Source organism: Hyaena hyaena, unplaced genomic scaffold, assembly GCF_003009895.1.
Source record: "Hyaena hyaena isolate Hyena2069 unplaced genomic scaffold, ASM300989v1 scaffold_269, whole genome shotgun sequence".
Lineage (NCBI taxonomy): Eukaryota > Metazoa > Chordata > Mammalia > Carnivora > Hyaenidae > Hyaena > Hyaena hyaena.
This window is the reverse complement of record NW_024080896.1, coordinates 991695-1012078: the sequence shown is the minus strand read 5'-3', so window position 1 is coordinate 1012078 and position 20384 is coordinate 991695. Positions and strand designations below refer to the sequence as shown.

General features: G+C 37.1%; 1 protein-coding gene across 5 annotated transcripts in view; it reads left to right on the top strand.

Annotated features, from left to right (window-relative positions):
* ERCC6L2 (ERCC excision repair 6 like 2) overlaps nt 1–19688 on the top strand; it is a 131360-nt gene extending 111672 nt beyond the window's left edge. For 3 of the 5 annotated variants that reach the window (XM_039245687.1, XM_039245688.1, XM_039245686.1), the window contains 2 exons: nt 9714–9895; nt 16096–18861. In XM_039245687.1, the coding sequence (XP_039101618.1) occupies nt 9714–9895; nt 16096–17068 (1155 nt within the window). In that variant the 3' untranslated portion in view covers nt 17069–18861. Of the gene's footprint in view, nt 1–9713; nt 9896–13417; nt 13453–16095; nt 18862–19499 lie in introns of those variants that run through there. The other 2 variants (XM_039245689.1, XM_039245690.1) reach the window with 2 other exon arrangements.
* Nucleotides 19689–20384: the final 696 nt, after the last annotated feature.

Below are 20384 nucleotides of genomic sequence, written 5' to 3'. Positions count from 1 at the left end.
TTGTTGTTGTTGTTAAAAAGAGTTATTCAGGGGCAGCCTGAGTGGCTCAGTCAGTTAAGCATCCAGCTCTTGATTTTAGCTCAGATCATGATCTCACAGTTCATGATATCAAGCCGTGATTCAGGCTCTGCATTGATGGTGCAGATTCTCTCTCCCTCTCTCTTTTCCCCTCCCCGGCTTCTGTCATGCAAGTGCACATGCACGTGCTCACTCTCTCAAAATAAATAAACATTGAAAATAAATAAATAAAAATAAAAAGTTATTCAGGTTAACGTGTAATTGGCTTATTGTTATTTTTTTAAATACTTTATTTTGGGGAGAGTGCAAGTAGAGGAGAGGCAGAGAGAGGGGGACAGAGGATCCGAAATGGGCTCTGTGTTGACAAGCTGACAGTGCAGAGCCCAGTGTGGGGCTCAAATTCACAAAGCGTGAAATCATGACCTGAGCTGAAGTCAGATGCTCAACTGACTGAGCCACCCAGATACCCCACCTTATTTTTAATGGAGTAATTAATATATTTGAATGTTTAATAGGTAAAACTCACACAAACAAAAGCTCTTTTGTTTTTAACAATTTTTAAAGTGTAAAGAGGTCTTAAGATCCATAAAGTTTCAGAACTGCCATCTTGGACCATCTAAAGAGAGGAACTTGATCATTAAATTCACTTCTAGTGGGACATACTTTTATTTGGCCTTTCTCTATGTGAAAGCTTTACTTCCTTTTCTACAGGATTTAAGAAGGCATATCAGAATAGGAGAGATGAAAATGATGTGGTCATAGGGAATCCACTCTAATTTGCTATAAAGGTGAATCATTCATGAATTTCAGTACTTTATTATTAATAATAACCTGCATTGAGCATTACAACTATTTGCAATGTCTCTGTCATTTGGGACATGCCTGAAATGATCTTCCCAAGATGCTAGAGAACCATTGGTGGCTTTGTCAGCCTATACTTAGAAGCCTTAACTCCAGCCCAAGGTCTGAAGGAGGCAAGTGAGGAGCCTAAGCTCCCTGTGGGAAGTGCCAGCTGCTGAAAAGGAAGGCAGGGACAGATGGCTGCCAGGGAAAGCTTTCTTTAATTTTTTTCCCTCAGCGGCACCTTCTGTGATCTTTTCACATACCAGGTATTACAAGTACAGGACCTTCAAATGGTCTTTAGAGAAAGTTTTATAATAATCTAAGTAATACATACATTCAACATGGCATCAGGGCTGCAAGATGCTGAGGACCTATTGATCACCACTTTCTGGAGATCTTAGAAGGACTGGTAGAACTGTGAGTTTTATTTTATTTTATTTTTCATGTTTATTTATTTTTAAGAGAAAAACAGGGCACAACTGAGGGAGGGGCAGAAAAAGAGGGAGACACAGAGTACGAGCTGTCAGCATAGAGCCCGGTGTAGGACTCAAACTATGAGCAGTGAGATCATGACCCAAGCCAAAGTCAGATGTTGAACCAACTGAGCCACCTAGGCGCCCCAGAATTGTGAATTTTAAGTATGAAAAGACCAATGGAAGTCCCTGATCCAAATTCCTAACCCCTTAGATCCTGATCCCCAAATCACTCATCATTCCCCAGGGTAATGAGGCTCAGAAAGTTACAAAACTTCCCCAAGTTTCTTCTGGACCCTAGGGCCTGAGGTACTGAGTCCAGTGCTCTGACTCCTACCCTAGAAGGGCCCAGATCCTGCACTAGCCTTTGTCTATAGGAGGTGTTAGAGGGAATTGATGCCCTGACCACACTCCCATGGAGAACTGACAGTCATAGTGAACACTCCCCCATACTAGTCTGCACTGCAGGCTGTGGTGATTGCCACTGTCTCACCTGGCCTGTTTCCACAGATGACTGCTCTGGCAGTGTCTTCAGGTTCACAGATCCCAAGGAAATGGGGCGTTTCCATTTCTGTTTGCAGTGTGTGCCCCACACCCCCCTGTATTCACCAGCTCTCCCAGGGCTATCACTTTGTTCTTTTAGATACATAGGTCTGTCAGACAATGAGAAATGGCCTGTTGTGGATGAAAAAGGAACCTAGGCTCAGGACCACCATTGTAAAGTTGTCCTGTTGTGCCTTGCTTAGAAAGAAAAATACTATTAAAAAATAGAGATATATAGATACAGATAGAGATACATAAATATAGCTGGATTATAACTATTCTCCCAAGAATAAAGCAGAACAGCAATAACAAACCCCCCAAAAGATTTTGGATTTGAATCTAAGTGGGTTTTTTAAATTTTTTCAGATAAAATGAATGTCATTTTTAAACATGCAGAAAATTTGACTTTGATATGTATTTGTGTGGGTCCTCCAACCAGCTGGCTTTTCTCCAGAGGATGAGTAGAGACAATTCAGGGGTAGCTCATAGTTGCCTTAGGCTTTCCTGAGTATTGGAAAACTGCATTTACAGGAATATTTCCTACATCCAGGCAAAAATCTTGATGATTACTTTGAAGATAGGAGCTTTTTCACACTTAGGCAAAGACCCTTAAAAGTTTTTGTCCTTTTAGACACTCAGATCCATTTGAATGAATGTGCTACATATTTTTATAATACTCCTGATTCCCTGCTTTGCAAAGACAAAGAAGTTTATGACTTCTTATATGTTTATAGAGTTTGGCCCTTCCCAAAGGGAGATTTCTTTTTTAATCTTTTGTTTGAACAGATGTGTAAACAAAAGCATTGCTGCTTCTCAGACTTCACTATTTAAGATTTAATGAAAAAAAGAAAAAGAACACTGATGTGTGTGTGTGTGTGTGTGTGTGTGTGTGTGTGTGTGTGTGTGTGTGTGTGTCTTTATGGCAAAGTTGGTGTGATCAGGACACTGAGGACCTGTGGCTACACGGTGCACCCACACATGGCAGTGACCATAGAGTGGCTTGTGAGGCTCTGTGCCATTCTCAGGAACAAGGTGTAGACTAAGAGCTTTCCTGTAATGGGCAGATATTCTGGTGATCTTAGAATCCAAACTCAGGCTTCTCAGGGGGTCCAGCCATCAGGATCTTCTAATGCCTTTGAAAATCTCCCTGTTTCCAGTTTTGTCAATGGCTAATCAAGCCTAAATATCTGGTTATGGGGACAAACCAGTGAATGTGTCTGTTACATATGCATTGCTCTTTGTTCTGGTATATGTTCTACAGGGTGTTTTTTAGAGACCAGCTTAGCAGACAGAGCCATTCCAAAATTGATTAATAAAACTTTTCACTAATTCTCAGTAGCCCACTATGATAAGGCTACCCATCCTATGAAGCTGTTCCACATTACTCCTCATCCCTGTCCAGGCTTCCTCCTCTCCGTGGAGGGTACGGACAGATAAGCAGGGAAGGAGGAGTCAGCAGTATCTGCAGTGGCTCTGGCTGCATCTCCAGGGATTAGCCCTGAGGAGCTTTAGAAAGATGGCAGAGATTACAATAGTGTTTCTCCTGCCAAAATGGGAATTAGAGGCTGTTCATGATGGCTTTTGAAACTCACTCTCCCGGATTGTACTGTTTCTTGCCCCACTTGTTACAGGTAGGTGGCCATAGGACAGATTGATCCCTATCAGCTCTGCTCATTTCCTTGCTATTCCTATCTGGGTGCTCTCTATAGTTCTTCAGTAATTTGCCTCCAAAGTTATTTTTCATCTCAAAGACTATTAGTAGAAAGGTTTTTGTTTTTTGGGTTTTATTTTTTACCTTAAACATTCTCTGCACTATTTCCAGTGGAGCTTCCTAGTACATAAAGATAGATTTCCTACATAGCAGAGCAAATAGAAAAACGCTAATGTAATCATATGGCTGTGAGGTAAGAGGAATATTCTTTTTGTTTTCTTTTCTCAGCACATTGACAGTAAAGATTGCTGTCTTTAAACTTTTTAAGAGTCAGTTTTATTTTTTTCTTACTTTCATATTGAAAATCTATATATACTTTATCTCCTTTTTTAGTTTTGCCTTTCAAAAAATAACTCTTGCTTCATTTAAAGTAAGGTAACTTGGCTTAGATCTAATGCCTTGAAGTACAGACAGTGCACTTTTGGTTCAAAGGCAAAAGAGTATTATCGAAAGCTATTTGAATCTTACTGTTGATCTTTAGAGCAATGAGTAATATAAGGAACTTTCCTCATAGAACCAACATAAACCTAAAACTTCTCAGCAAGAAATAAATTATATAGAATTATATACAGTTGCTTAAAGTCTACTGTGGATTCATTTGGGCTACTCTAGAAGAATGAATTTTTCCCTACAAAAGTGCTCTCTTATTCACTATAATCTTAATGTAGATCTTTTATAATTTAAGATAACTATAGCTTTTATTTTATAGAATGTATACATTATACATGTTTTTAAATTTGTGATTTTTTTTTTTGTGAGAGAGAGAGTGTGAACATGTGCATATTTGCACACAAGCAAGGGAGGGGCAGAGAGAGGGAGAAAGAGAATCCTAAGCAGGTTCTGTGCTGTCAGTGCAGAGCCCCACATGGAGGCTTGATCCCGCAAACTGTGAGATCATGACCTGAACTGAAATCAAGATTTGGATGCTTGAGTCACCCAGGCACCTCTGTACATCTTTAACTAGTAATTTTTATAATATATTTTCAAACACAATTTACAGACAAATTAGAAAATTCAATAATGATTTTATTACTTCATCAAAATTAAATCAAAGGTGAAATTCATAAAGCCTTTGAAGGGAGCCATTTCCAAGTTAAACATTTAATTGTGAAAAGATGAGGAGACTATTTTGGCCAAAATATATTAGAACAATTATCTGTTATAGAAATGATATGTATTTAATGTTTAAACTGAATTAAACAAATTTTTGTATTATGAACTTTAGTTTTAATAATAATTATTTTTGTAAAGACAGCATATCATGTGTTTAAATTCTTAATCATATGAGTCAGATTAGGACTTCCCATAATCAGACGAAGCCTTTTACCTTTTTAGCCCTGTTTACCTGTGGTCTGAAGGGGACAGTTTTTCCTTTAATTTTTCAGTTCTCAACTGATTGCTGCATATAGTATGTACATGTCCAAAGAAAGAAGACATATTACTACTCATAGATTAGAATGATTACTTCAGTATTCTCTGCTAAATCCAGCTTCTTAAGCGGACTCCCATTTCCATTCAACCAATCTCATCATCAAATGAATTTTTAACTTTATTTTTACATTTCCTAGGAGCAATTACTTTATTCCTTATACTTCCTAGGTTTTATTTTTAATAAAAGATCCATAAATTGAATTTGATTTTTTTCATAAAAACACTATAGTAGAAACACCTAATAATATCCAGTAACACGCAAATAATCATGCATGTAGCAATTACTAAGTTATAAATTATATTCTAATAGTGTCAAGCTTCCTAAAATACTTAGCAGATGTATTTATACAATACAAATACTGTACAAAGTTCTTATCTTTATAAATCCTCATTATTATAATCATAAATTGTAATAGAAAGGAAAACTTCATCAGAATCACAGAATATAGAAGTACTTCCTCAAGGCAAATCTTCATGGATAGTTCTGAAGGAACTTTTTAAGTAAACATTAGGAACAGTTAAGGGCTTTTGCAGAAACTGGCATTTCTCCTTTACTCGGGTTGTGATTGCAAAATTTTCTTTTGAATAGTGTTCCATAGCGTTCCAGTTGTTGGCCATTCTATTCCTTAGTGGAAAGAGGAGTGGAGTTATTTTGCTTTCTTTAGCAAGCAACCTCACCCTCTCTCCTAGTGTTAAGGAGGGACAGTATTGTCTTTTAAATTTCTAACCCAGCTCTTTTTTACTGAACTTTTCATTACTCAAGCCTTTATAACTGTTGCTACTTCATTGTGTTGTCTCAGTGTCATATGACTTCACAGCTTTGACATAAGTGGTAATGAATGAGTTTGAGTCCAATTCACATGATCTGGAATCTTTTCATCTTGGCCATAGGCCTTGAATTTTGCTTTATGATAAATTTTATAACTATCACTACGATTGCAGCTACACTTTGGCACTTTTTTCCTTGTATCCACTATTGTAAAGGATACCATTTTATTATAAAGTAGTGAAGCCAGCTTTATAACAAGGCCACTAAAATAATTATTAAGTTAATTAATAAACAAAATTTTGTTTCATAGCTTTGTTTCAGTACAGTGTTGAAGTACCCTACTAAAATGGAAATCTGAACCTAGAAAGATTTTTTTTAATGAAGAATAGAGTATTAAACCCATGTGGGAAAAGAATGATTATCTAACACAATCAAGGTTTTAAATATAGAATTCTTGGCAAAATTAAAGATCCACATGTTTGATACCTGTTGTTGGAAAAGCTGAATTCTCCTGAAAAATTTATGAAACTGAATTTTTAAAAATGTGTCCATGCAAAATGTGAGCTCTGTAATGCTTTTACAGGCTCAGAAAGACCCAGAGTAATCATGTAAGTTATTGAAAATCACCATTGTCTGGCATGATTTCTCCATGGCTTCAGAAATTGCAGTAGATGAAGAGAGTGTGTTCTTGGTTGGCCCAGTTCCTTCTTTTTCTGTTTATTTCCTTTATCCTCATGTAAACATCCCATCTCTCCCTACAATAATAGATCATTATTTCTTGGGGATCATTTAAGATGATGAGCCTTTTTATTAGAAACTTTTAACATTCATCTGTTTTCTTGTGATGTAAAATAAATGTGTCAAATCTCTTTCAAATTTATCTTGAAAGGTCAGCATTCTCCTCTCTTTGTTGATGCATGCTTTTAAGACTCAAGAAATGATGTCCTTAAGGAAAGTACTTTCAACATTTTATGTTTGTCCATCTGAGTCACAATAGATATTTAAAAACTCAATGTAGAAATGGTTTGCTACTAAAATATATATTTTTTATATTTATATATTGTATTTTATATATGCATATTTTATTATATATATTTATATATGTATTATAATATATATTATATATAAGTTATATCATATAACTTATATATTATAAAATTATATATATTAAAATATATATAATATATTATATATAAATTATATAAATATATATTATATATTATTATATATTTATATATGTATTATAATATATATTTATTATATATAATAAGTTATATTATATAACTTTATATATTATAAAATTATATATATTAAAATATATACTAAAATTATATATTATAATAAGTTATATCTATATCTATATCTATATAGTTACAGGGTGCCTGGCTGACTGGATAGAGCATGTGACTCTTGATCTTGGGTCATAAGTTCGGTACCCATGTTAGAGATCACTTTAAAATAAATAAAAAATAAATAAATGACATACAGTTATATCTTACATGTTATCTGATGTTCAGTTTATTTTGTTAAAATGAACTTGAATATAAGTTGAAGAGATAAGTGATTCATTTAAAAAGGAAAAAACTAAATGTTTCATCTTTAAAATTTAAAAATGAGCTTGTCATCTTTAAGTCCCTTAAGGGAAGGGTCTCTTTGTATATGTAAATATCTTTGTTCTTAACTGCTTAGCATGGTGGCAGGAAGATAACAGGTGCTCAGTAAATATTTGTGGAATAAAAAACTCTTCCCTACCCATATTCATTTATATGTGCCATTTCAATCCCATTGAACTCCCATAAAAGAAAAATAATTACGTCATCAACAAGAATCTGTGTCTAGTAAACTCTTGTAGTCTTTGTATGTCTGAAAAAAATTATTATTTATAGTTTAGCTGGGTATAGAATTCCAAGTTTATATTTTTTTTCCTGTCTGCATGTTGAAGGTATTATCTTCTGGTGGTGATATCATTAATACCACCATCATTAATATTAATGATGAGAAGTCTGTCTTAAGGTTGATTGTCATTTCTTTGTGGGATATCTTGTTTTTTTCTTTCTGGTAGTTTTTAAGATACTCTCTGTGATATAACAAAGTTCAGATTTATTTTTATTTTTCTCCACTAGAGATTCACTCTCCTTTTTTAGTTTGAGGATCCATGCCTTCTTCAGTTCACTGCCATTATATTCTTTATATTATCTCTCCTACTTTCTCTGTTCTTACCTTCTAGTATTTTCTAAATTTTGGTATGTCCTCTGCCATGTCTTCTTTCTCTACCACTTTATCAACTATCATTGTAAGGCTGTTTAGTCTGCTGCTTAACCCATATTTTGAGTTTGTTCCTGTCTCTATTTTTTATTTCAAAACTATATTTCCTTTTTAGAGTTTATGTTTGGCTCTTTTTCAGATTTGTGTATATAATACCAGCCCTAGCTGGTATATTCTATCCTTCTTTTATCTTTCTGGAACTGATTTAAAGTCTCTTTCATATTACTTTATTATCTATAATTCCTCAGATATGTATTCTCATACTTGTTGCATCTGCTCATTATCATGGTGGTGGGTTTTATATGTTCTTCATAATTTTTGCCCAAACCCTACACCACCACCCTCCGTCAGAATCAAAATTCTCAGAATTATAGAAATCTTCCCTTGGTATGTTCTTATATTCACTCCTCATTGAGATCTATGGTTTTCACTGATTCTGGGTCAGTTTTTTATGTTGGTTTTTACCTTAGATTTTCCATTCCACCCAGGTGCTACAAAATCAGATTCCACAAATGGCACAGGCTGGGGATTCCAGTGATTCTTCCTATCTAGAATAGGAAGGTAGCCTGCTTCTATTCTGTGTTCCCAATTTGGACTTTCCTAGCTTTAGTTTGCAAACTGGACAGCATCTTAATTCCTACTATGTTTTTGGTTTGTTTGTTTTTTAATGCGGGGAGTTCACTCATTTCCATCTCCCTTCTACACATGCAGTTCTGCAGACTATAACTTACGGCCTTGACCCTGGGCTGATGAGCATCAGCTCCCATTCTCCACTTATTTGTTTTGGGCACCTAGAGATTTACCTTCTCACTTCTGAGCTCAAATGTAATTTTGTTGTTGTTATCAAATTGTATCCAGTCTTCTCTTTGTGGAATGGAATGAGACTCTTCATGTATTCATGGTACAGTTTCTCAGGGAAATTGGAGCCATACAGTTTAAAATTATTTTTTTCCTTGACTCAGTGTTTTTAACAATTTATGTTAGACAAGCAACAAATATAGTCTGTAAAATAAATATGATTTTATCTATAGTGTCAACAACCATAGTTAGCATTTTAAAATCACTAAATATTCTGACAATCTAGTAGAGATTAAAGGGTAGGATTTATGAAAATGGTTTCTTATTCAACTATCACATAAAGATTGTTATTTTTTTAAAGTTTGGCTACTTATATTAAATTAAATAACCGAAAATCTGATTCATAATGTTGAGGGAAATTACTGATTTAAGAATTTTAAATATCTCATTTTTATGCCATTATTTTTATAATCTTTAATTTTATCCTTATTTAGAATTGTGGATGTCAGCATGTATATAGTATGCCAACAATCTTGACAATGAAGGCATCATATTGCTATTACTTTTATTATATCTTTAAGAAAGATATATCTTTAACATATTTCTTAAACCGTGGACACCATGGAAACATCATAGTATTGGCATTGCTTTTATATATTTCTGAAATACATAAATTGAAATTTATCCCTATATCTTCTTTTCAAAAATCTAAGTTAACTAACATCTCTCATAGTGATATCAACTGGAGAATATGATATGTTTGATTATAAACAGGTTTTGGAAAAAAACAAGGCCATCTCCTCATTTGACCAAAAATGACTCTCTTTTTCAGACTTATTTTTTGCATTCCTTCTCTTTCTAGACACATGAAGAAAAAATGAAGACAGATACATTGACACATTCAAAGAAAGACCAACAATTAAGTGAAGGAAGCATTTCATTTCCCCTTTACATTTCACACCCTGTAAGCCAGAAGAAAAAAAAAGTCTATCGCACAGACCAGACCACCTTTATAATTGGAGAAACTCCAAAAGGCATCCGCAGGTATGTCTATAGCAACTCTGGACTTTAAGAATTATTCTCAAAAAAAATATAGCTACTTAATAAAATACACAAATTATTTGAATCTTAACTATACCTGGCATCTGAATTCTTTGAATACTTCAAAAAATAAATTCCAAATATTTAGGTTTTTTTAGAAAGCTAATCCCTGAATTGATAAAAAACAAAATTGTTTCATATGAATAAATGAACTACTTAATTGCATCTTATTCACTCATTGAATATTGAGCACCTAATACGCACTCAGGCATTGTGCTGGGTTCCTCACAGACAGGATAAAAAGGACAGAGTTTACAGTGCAGTGGGAGTTAAACCGTAAAATTTTCAAAAGTAAAAAAAATCATAAATAATTATAAAATGGTATATTATCTGAAAGATGTGGACAGGTGTGCTTGATAGAGAATAAGGGGGATCTGAAAGGAGCCAATGGCTTTCTATTAGGTAGTCAGGTAAGACCTCACAACGGAGTTGGCATCTGAGACCTGAGGGATAACCAGGCTAGAGTAAGAACACCCCTGAGGAACAAAGAGGTTTAGTGTGCTCAACGGACTGAGAGAAGACTAGTGTACTTAGTGAGTAATAAACCAAGCAGAGAGGCCTGAGCTGAAGGCCAAGACATAGATAGAGCTGGAGCATGCAAAGCCCTGCAGGTTGTGGACAAGAGTTTGGATTTTGTCCCAGCTGTGTCAAAAGCTATTGAGGCATGAACAAGATCCAATGTATGTTTCTCAAAGATTGTTCTAGTTTCTGTGTGGAAGAGGACAGACTAGGGAAGACCATAAGGAACTAGTCAGTGGTGGGTTACAGTAGAGTGGTTGCCATGGAGATAAAGCCCGATGGATGAATTCAGTTTGGTATGGACTGGTTATTGGGAAAGAGAGAAAACAGGATTACTCTTAACTTTTCCATGGAGCAATAGATTGGATTTACTAAATGAGGTGGGAGGGGACGACAAGGAGTTGGGACTGAAAAAAATCAAGAATTCTCTTTTGCTCACATTAAATTTGAGGTTTTATGGAAATGTCAAGTAGGCAATGGATGTGCTACTCTGGGGTTTGGAGACTAGAGACCTAAATGTGGAAGTCATCAGCATTGAGATTATAAATGCTTTTAGAGCCACAGGTTATATGAACAGACTAGAAACTCAGCATAGATAGGAAAAGAGAAGCTAGGACTGAGCCTTGAGAGGACCGTGGCCCTCTGGGTAGGAGGCATAGTGTAAGGTCCTAAAGTCCAAGAGGAATGAAAATTTTTAAAAGGAGGGAGCACTTCGTTTTATTAAATGCTGCCGAGAACCAGAATCAGATGAAGTGAGAAAGCGCCTCCCAGAACTGGCAGCAGACAACTCACTGGCCCCCTTAACCTGAGCAGTCTTCGAATCCCTGGGCAAACTCAGGGTGAGGCGGGAAGCAGGGGATGGGCAGATCCCGAGACTGCTCTGTGAGTGTGAAAAATAGCGGTAGCTGGAGGGCATTGTGCAGCCAGCTATAAATTTTTTTAAGTTGGGAAGACAATAGAACCTATTTGTGTGTTGAGGGAAAAGACTAATATGGAAAAAAAGAGATCGTGCCAATTTTCTCAATTAATTGAAAATTAAAGTGTCAAATCAGAGGGAGAGAAATTTCAGGAGAGTAAAGTCATTGAAATAAATCAGTTATCAATTAGAACAGCAAGCTTGGTGAAACTAGAGTTCGTGGGTCATGTTAAGTCCCTGTTGGAGAGTAATTCCAGTAGAAGCGGACTTTGTTCAGCAGGCTCCAATTGCTCAGTTACAGACACAGAATAGGGATGTGGCTGGGTTTTATCAGGGGTTAGAATGGAGGGAGAGAGAAACAAAGAAGCTGAAGGATATTTGCAAAGGAGTAATTATATAAAGTTGAACCTAAGCTAGACAACGGGAGCCTTGATGAGGTCAGAAGTATCTTCCAGCATTGTTGTCATGGGGGAATTGAACATTTGAGCTGGATTATGAAGTGACTGAATTAAGGGATTTTCAGGTTGTACAATTAATGGTAATGATGGTGGTGGTGTGTGGCCTTGGGAATAGGGACCTGACATTCAGTTGAGTTTTGGGGAGTAGGTGGGGAATGGTGGTAAAGAAATTGCTGGGCTTGGAGTTACATCGGCCATCCACATGGATGTTGGTGTTATCAAGAGGGATGGCAGGAGATGGGAAAGGAAACAGGATTGTTCATGAGTGTTCAGTCACTAGCAGGACAAGTTGAGGGAAAGAATGGATTAGCAGGATAGCATAAACCTTCAAGAGGGAAAGAAATCTTTAAGAAAAGAATGGTCTGGAAGCAGCAATGTGAAGCATGAACCCTGAGCTCTTAGGTGTGTGGTATAAGAGCCTTACCTTGTGAGGGCCATATGGGAAGAGGTGGTATCATGAGGGGATAAAGGGACCATCTGGGGAGAAGAACAGGGGAGTTGGTAGAGCATAGCCTGGTTCCAGGGGCTGAGGAATGGTCTGGAAGGGTGAAGGATTCAATTAGATTGGGGATGAAGAGACTAGGAGGGGGTAAAAAGCCTGTGGTTATAGGTAACAGAGGAGTAGTGACTGAACTCAGTGGGGATGAAAGGCATGGTTGAATTGGCCCTGAAAGGCCACTGCAGACAGTGGGCAAATGGTGATGGCTCTCCCTGTTCCAGATTCTTCCCTCACGGGTTTGGCAGCTCCTCAGACCTTAGGTACTGGTATTGTAGGTTGAGCGTGCCTCTCAGCTACCCACCATTGCCCAGAAAGGTAAACAGCCTACATGCTACAGCAGTGTCTCCTCTCATAAATAGACTTACAACAATGATTCTGGGCAAATTTGGGGCAATTTACTTGGGCAGTTATTTTGCTCAGAGGCAGACCATAATGGATTTTACCAGTTTTTAAGGAGCACAACTGTATATAAAAATAAAACTATTAACAGTGATTAGTTTTTGCCTCTCTTACTTTTTTCTCTGCCCAGTCAGGGAATAAATGCCTTTAGGTTAAGTGAAAGGCTAATATTAGAATGCCAACCTCTGACCCAGGGATCGATGTCAGAACTGCTGACACGTCTTTCCTGCTAACCGTCCTCCTTTATGAGAATCACGAACCTGTACCAGCTGCAGCAATCAGATCATCAGAATGAAGTTTCAGTCCTCCCTTCACTTCAGAAAGCTCAGGCAAAGAGAAGATGGCTTAGCTGTGTCCCATCATTTTCCCTCAGTTCCTCATGAAAAGGGGAGAGAACTTGAATTATAACTATGACACAGCTACTCTGGATATATTTGCTGAAAGATACCTATCTTTGGTTTCTTTTTTTTTTTTTTTCCCCTTCTCTCTCTAGCGACATAGGAGTGTCCACTCTCATTTATTAAATTTTCCTTACAATGTAGCTGGTTTATACCTCCTGATTGTACCTTCCTTAATTACTTAAGAGAAAATTCTTTTAAAGGCCAAGAATTATGAAAACAAGTTAGAAGGCAAAAATAAAATGAATTCTAATCAATTGTAATTCATCCTGTAAGGGACAACCTCACAGCCTAATTTATTTGCATATAACTGGTATAACATGGAGGTCAGAAGCTCTCCTCCCAGAAAGGACAGAATTATAAGATTCTGAGTGAAGTCAGCACATCAGAGGTGAAGTATTCTGGCAGCTGCTGAGACACCACCAAGTCTTGGATAAATAAAAGACATCAGCCTGTAACTTTGCCAATAACTTAATCTTCATAGCACAAATATTTATTAGAAAGGCCATGAAAATGGATTTGGAGATGATTAATAAACAAAATAATAATACCTCATTACTTCATATGAAGTAAAAACTGGAACCTTTTAAGAACGTGCTTGTTGCTTTCCAACAAGAACACTGGCAATTTTCAGGACAGAAATTTGGAAGCTTGTATTTGTGTTATTAAATAATCTGTTGGCAGCAAGAGCAGCTATCAATCAGGCATAAATAATATCTGGACTTGGAACAGTGGAGAGGACCAGTCTGGTAAGGATTAGAAGCCAGGGTGCTCATCTGAAGCCACAGAAGTCATGAGCATGTGCAACGGATGCCACTAGAATCACAAGAAACACAAACTTTACATAACCTGGTCTAAACAGCAAAATTATAGTGGCTTTAAAGCTCCAAATTACATACATTACAAATAAGTCATTATTTTACCCTCAGATTCTCTGTTGTGTGCAAGATAAAATTCGAACTTCTGACATTGACATACGGACCCCTCATGATAGTCAGCCTCTTCCTTGGCAATTTCTCCTGCTCCTCTGTGCACTAGGTTCTCTCCGAAGTGGGCCTGTGCATGTTCCCCTCTCCCTGGATGGTTTCCTTACTCACCCTTGCCTGACTGGTGACACCAGAGAAGCCTTCCCTGCTACCTTACCCATGATCTATCACTGTATCACGTACCCCTTCTGTGGGGACCCACAGGGCCCTGTATTTATATCCATAGTCATAGTAGGACTTATCACTCTCTTCTGGTTTGATTTTCATGTATCTGTCTCCTCCAGCTGTCTCCAGGACTATAAACTCCTTGAAAAATATGGTGGTCGGCTCTTCACTGTTCAATAGCTCCATCTATAGTGCCTAGCACATAGAGGGTCTGTAAATATTTGTTGAATGCATAAATGAATGTTTTAAGGAAATAAATATAAACATAATTCTAAAACTTTGGGACTTTTAATCATATGTTACAACACCATCTCTGGCTTTTGTTTAAAAGAATGTTTACAAACACTGAGCTCTCCTGATTCATGACCCAAACTCAACATCAGCAAAGCAGTACCTTCTGTCTTCGTCTCCTCCATCTGCCATGGCAAAGTACTGTATACTGGGGCTTAAACAACACAAAGTTATTTCTAACAGTTTTGGAGCCTGGGAAGTTCAAGGTCAGGGTGCCAGCTGATTTGGCTCCTGGTGAGGGCTCTCCTCCTGACTTGCAGATGGTGACCTCCCCGTGTCCTCTTGTGGCCTTGAAAGATCCTTCTGATGGCTTCTTATGACCTCACTTAACCTTAATTACCTTCTAAAGACCCTGTCCCCATATATAGTCACACTGAGGTTTAGGACTTCAACATATGAATTTGAGGGTGACACAGTTCAGTCCATAGCACCCTCACCTGGGGAAAGCAGCACAGTCTGCTGTCCAGGGTGGTGAAATAATCTTTCTCCCTCTGTCTCACCAGGGTTCTGGAAGGCCCATTTTCTCACACATGCATACAACAGCTTTGATTAGTATCTTATGCAGAGAGTAAAACTCAATTGCTTTAAATAACATCTCATTTCTTAGTTTAGCTGTCTATTCTCAAGGTGGGCCAGTTGGGGGAAGAAAGAATCTAGACTTATCAATTTAGAATTTTCCTTTACGATCATCAAAAAGTTGTGTGAAATTTCAATGTGTATTTGTGGAAGAAGGGGAAAAAAAGAGAAGAAAAATCCCTTTATTTTTCAGAAATTTCTCATTTCATTAAGACCTTTCTTTGACAATTTTATTTCACAGGACTTGAATGCAATATAGATTTTCAAATACAGATTATATAAATTATGATTCTCATGTCAGCCATAAGTTGGCAGACTGGAGGAGCAGATGCTGAGATCCCACAATTCCCAGGAAATGCCTAATAGTATAAATCAGATTAACTTCAAAAGCTGATTTCATGAGCTAAAATTTTTCTTCACTAGCATAAGGAAAGAGATCACATTCTCCTAGCATAAAATGCATTTTCATTATGGTATTAAGCTAATATATATTCAATGAATAAGATTACAGTTGACCCTTAGACAACATAGGTTTGAACTTTGTGGGTCTACTTACTGGCAGATTTTTTTTTTTTTTTCAGTAAATACAGTACAGTACTGCAAACATATTTTTTCTTCCTTATGATTTTCTTAACATTTCCTTTTCTCTAGCTTACTTTATTGTAAGAGTACAGTATATAATACATATAACATACAAAATATGTGTGAAAGGACTGTTTATGTTATCGATAAGGCTTCCAGACCTCAGTAGACTAATTTGGGGGAAAGTCAAAAGTTATATTCAAATCTTCGACTACACAGGGAAACCTAACACCTATGTTGTTCAGGGGTCAACTGAACATTGCTTTGTCTCTTTTTTTAATATCACTGATGGTGAGTGTTTAAAAAATAAAATGTAATAAAAATAACCACTGGTTTTGTTTATTAAATCCTCAGAAAACAATTTGAAGAAATGGCTTCTTATTTTAACTCACCTTCTGTAAAAGAATTTGCTAAAAATATAACTAATGCTACATCAGAAGAACGACAGCAAATGCTAAAAGACTTTTATGCTTCTCGGTATCCAGAGGTAAAAGAATTTTTTGTGGATTTTGTTTCAGAATGCATTAAATCTTCCTGTCAGAAAAGAGAGAGAGTCAGGAATAAATCTGAAAAAAGAGAATCTCTTATAAAAGAAGGACTGTCAGATTCTGAAACTTTGTCACTTAAAGATTCTCCCAAAAGAATTTCTCAAATATGTAGCCCAAAAATATATAAAGAAAAATCCATTAAGTTTCAAAATCACAGTTCCTGTAGGGAAGAGGTGCTTTCTAATGACGGAGAGACTACGAAACCATCTATGAGCTCTACCCAAGAGACTGACAATGGAAAAAACAGCCAAGCATCCAAAGATACAGTAGTATCCTGTTCCCTGAACAGTAGGTCTGAAGCATATGAGTTAGAAAAATTAGAATATACTATGAAAGACCAACAAAACCTAACAAGAACAGGCATTTCAAGAAACGGACCCCTTTTCACAGTGGAAAACAAGAAGGTAGAAAATCCAGTGTTAGGAAACACTTCTGTGGTAGGCTTACTTGGTGACACGTCTATTCTTGATGACCTCTTTAATAGTTATGGGAACAGTCCCACACAGCTGCCAAAGAAAGTTCTTTCAGGGCCCACGGAAAAAGCAAAACAGAGACCAAAAGATTTCTGGGACATCTTGAATGAACAGAATGACGACAGTCTAAGTAAACTCACTGACTTGGCAGTGATAGAGACTCTATGTGAAAAAGTGCCCGTTGCTGCATCCTCCAAAAGGAAAGAGGAGCTGGAAACTTCACTTTGGAAATCAAATGAGAAATTTTTATGGAAAAAGTTTAGCTCAAGTGATACAAATGAAAACATAACTAATGCACAAAACTAATGCATCCATGTTTACAACACTGTATCCCACACTAATTATGTTATCTTGAAGACAGCTGTCCTACATTTTTATTAAACTCTTGCTCTATGGTGTTTTTAGCCTAAAAGGTTATGATGGATTTGTTTTCCTTGATATCTGATTTGATCTTTTAAAAGTAGGATTGTATTATAGTATAAACCTCTGTTATGAAATAGAAAAGGTCTCGATTTGCTATCAGGAGGCCTGGGACATCTCTCTTACTGTGTAATTATATGCCCATAGATAAGTCACTTGCCTTTGTGTGCAGATACTGCCCAATATGAAAGATGAAGGGTTTGAACTTCAACATTTATGCCTTTCCAGCTTTAAAAAAGCTTTGGTTTACTTTCCCAGATTCTATTTGAAGTCGCAGGCTGAGTATGGTCATCCCCCAAATCAGGTGTGCATTGATGTGTTTCTTACTAGCATTTAGAACTGTATTAAGGTAACTGCCTTCCTTTTCCCTCAGTATCATGTACTATTGCCATATTATTTTAGATGAAAGTAATAACTAATACTGGATATATGATGTTGTATTAAAGTAAGTTTATAACTGCTCAAAATCAAAGGACTAATGTTGTATAACTGTACTATATAAGATATGACACAGCAGTAATATAGCTACTACCAGTAGCCACAGAATGCCAATGCCTCAACTTTTTATACAACAGTTAGGATTTAATCAATGTAAATTAAACTTTGTATAGTACTTTTGTATTAAGTATGGAGAAATGAGGAAACATTTTATTTGAAACTATTCTATTTTGTTGGATTGAATTTATATGGTTTACAGTCAACATAATGTGCTTATTGTTGAATCCATTTATGTGGAAACATTCACTCAGTCCCTATATGTCCTGTGCCAGTGCCTCAAGATGGATAGGTGAGCTACTGCTACAGGCGACAGATAAGGAGCCACATCTGTAAAGAGTCATGTCTGTAGAACCCCTGGCATCGTGCCGGGCACATTGCAGCAGGGACCTGATCCACATTCAGATGCCCTGTGGCAATTCCCTTCAGTTGAGCTCCTGGAGCTGTGGCGGGAGGAAAAATAGAAAATAGCAGTGAACCGGGAAATGGCGGTACTGGGAGCACTGTAAATTGTCGTTGTACTGGGCGGGGAGAGCCTTCAGAGTACCAGCCAGTGCAGTGAGCACGATGGCTCAGAACTGGAAAAACAAAACAAAACAAAAACAGAGAAATCATTTCTCAAGAGACTGAATAGCCAAATATGTTTTTCTCTGTGATGTGGTTGAGGGCTGTGAAGTATATTTTATCTCATGACCTAGTACATATGTGTTAATACATATATGTGATGAAATAAAATGTTTATGAAAGAATATTTACCTGTAAGGCATGCAGTGTACTTTGATCTAGAAACGATCAATAGAAATTTGCACTTTTGGCTCATGTGTATGTGTGGTTTTTAATGTTCTCATAACTAACCCACTGAATTGATTTTGTGACTCATTAATGATTGAAAATTACAGCCGGCAAATCATTGTTTTAGATTATATAGTCTTTATTGTTTTTATCCTCCTTGCAGCTGAGTTGTGTTCAGATTTATCAGATGCTGAGTTTCACCACTGAGGTGCTTGCTACAGAATCAAAGTGTGGTGTGGTCTGTGGTAGACTTGACATATAAATGTTGTCAGCCTGCTGTAGGACTAGCTGTTGGGAAGAGGTTGGAAAGCAAGTAGATGCCCCTTCATCTCAGCTTTTATACCAGACAATAGAGTTCATTTTAATAAAAGTGAATCTTTCATAAAATAAAATGCTTTTAATTTTTTTAATATAGGGGGCGCCTGGATGGCTCAGTCGGTTAAGTATCCAACTCTTGGTTTCAGCTCAGGTCATGATCTCATGGTTTTGTGAGTTCGAGCCCCCCATCAACTGTGAGCTGACGGTGCAGAGCCTGCTCAAGATTCTCTCTCTCTGTCTCTTTCTCTCTCTCTCTGCCCCTCCCCCACTGTCTTTGTCTCTCAAAAATAAACTTCAAAAAAAAAATTTAATATAATGACCTTCAAGTCATAAAATGACATTCGTATAATATAATGAAATACTAGGAACAAGGGGGAGAAGAAGGGCGGAAATGGTGGGGGAAAGGGAGAGAGGCAAACCATGAGAGACTCTTGAATGCTGACAAAAACTGAGGACTGATGGATGTGGGGGGGAGGGGGGGATGGGCATGGAGGAGGGCACTTTGGGGATGAGCACTGAGCACTGAGTGTTATGTAGAAACTAATTTGACAATAAACTATTTGTAAAATAAATTAAATAAATAAATTAATTAAATAAATAAATAAAGAGATTTTTATCAGTAAAAGCCAAAATGGAAGCAAAAATATAGACCTGGAGTTTAAAAATTAGGTTTCAGTCGTTATCAGTGAAATACGTCATTCTTACCATGCAGGCACAGTGTGTCAAACAGAGTACGGGGTCCAGCATGAAGACTGGCCAGAGTTCCAGGAGGGAAACTGAAAGTGTTGGCTTTCCCTGTACTGGAGCAGTGGCAAGAGTTGGACAAACCATTGATGAATGTGGGAACAGACACTATCAAGGGCTGGCAATAAGAATCCTGCCTGTTTCAGGCAGTTAAGCATCTGACTCTTGGTTTCGACTCAGGTCATGAGCTCATAGTTTCGTGAGTTCAAGCCCTGCATCACACTCTGAGCTGGCAACCCAGAGCCAGCTTGGGATTCTCTCTCTCCCTCTCTACCCCTTCCCCACTCACGCTATCTCTGTGTCTTTCAAAATAAATAATTTTTTTTTTAAATCCTGCCTAGAGATGCCTGGGTAGTTCAGTTGGTTGATCCTTTGGCTCTTGATTTTGGCTTAGGTCATGATCTCATAGTTGTGGGATCGAGCCCCATGTGGACACAGAACTTGCTTGGGATTTGCACAGCACAGAACTTGCTTAGGATTCTCTCTCTCTCTCTCTCTCTCTCTCTCTGCCCGTCTCCTGCTTGTGCTCTCTTTCAAAATAAATAAACTTACAAGAAAAAAATGCACATGGATGATATCACTACTAAAAAACCTTCCAACTTCAGGTTTCCAAGATTTTATTTGCCAGTCTGTTTTGTGTACTTCTCTTTAAAGCACTCTACTGGAAACTGAGGCAAAATACTGAGAGACTTTTGCACTTGAATTCCTTAGATTTCTCTTAAAGTCTTGAAACCACTTCTCAGAGTAAATTAACATCATCTGCAAGTGGTATGGCTGCCCCTAAGTGTTCAAGGCAAAGGAGCCTTACTCTGCAGAGAGGAGTTGGTGATAAACTTTTCACCAGTCCACACAA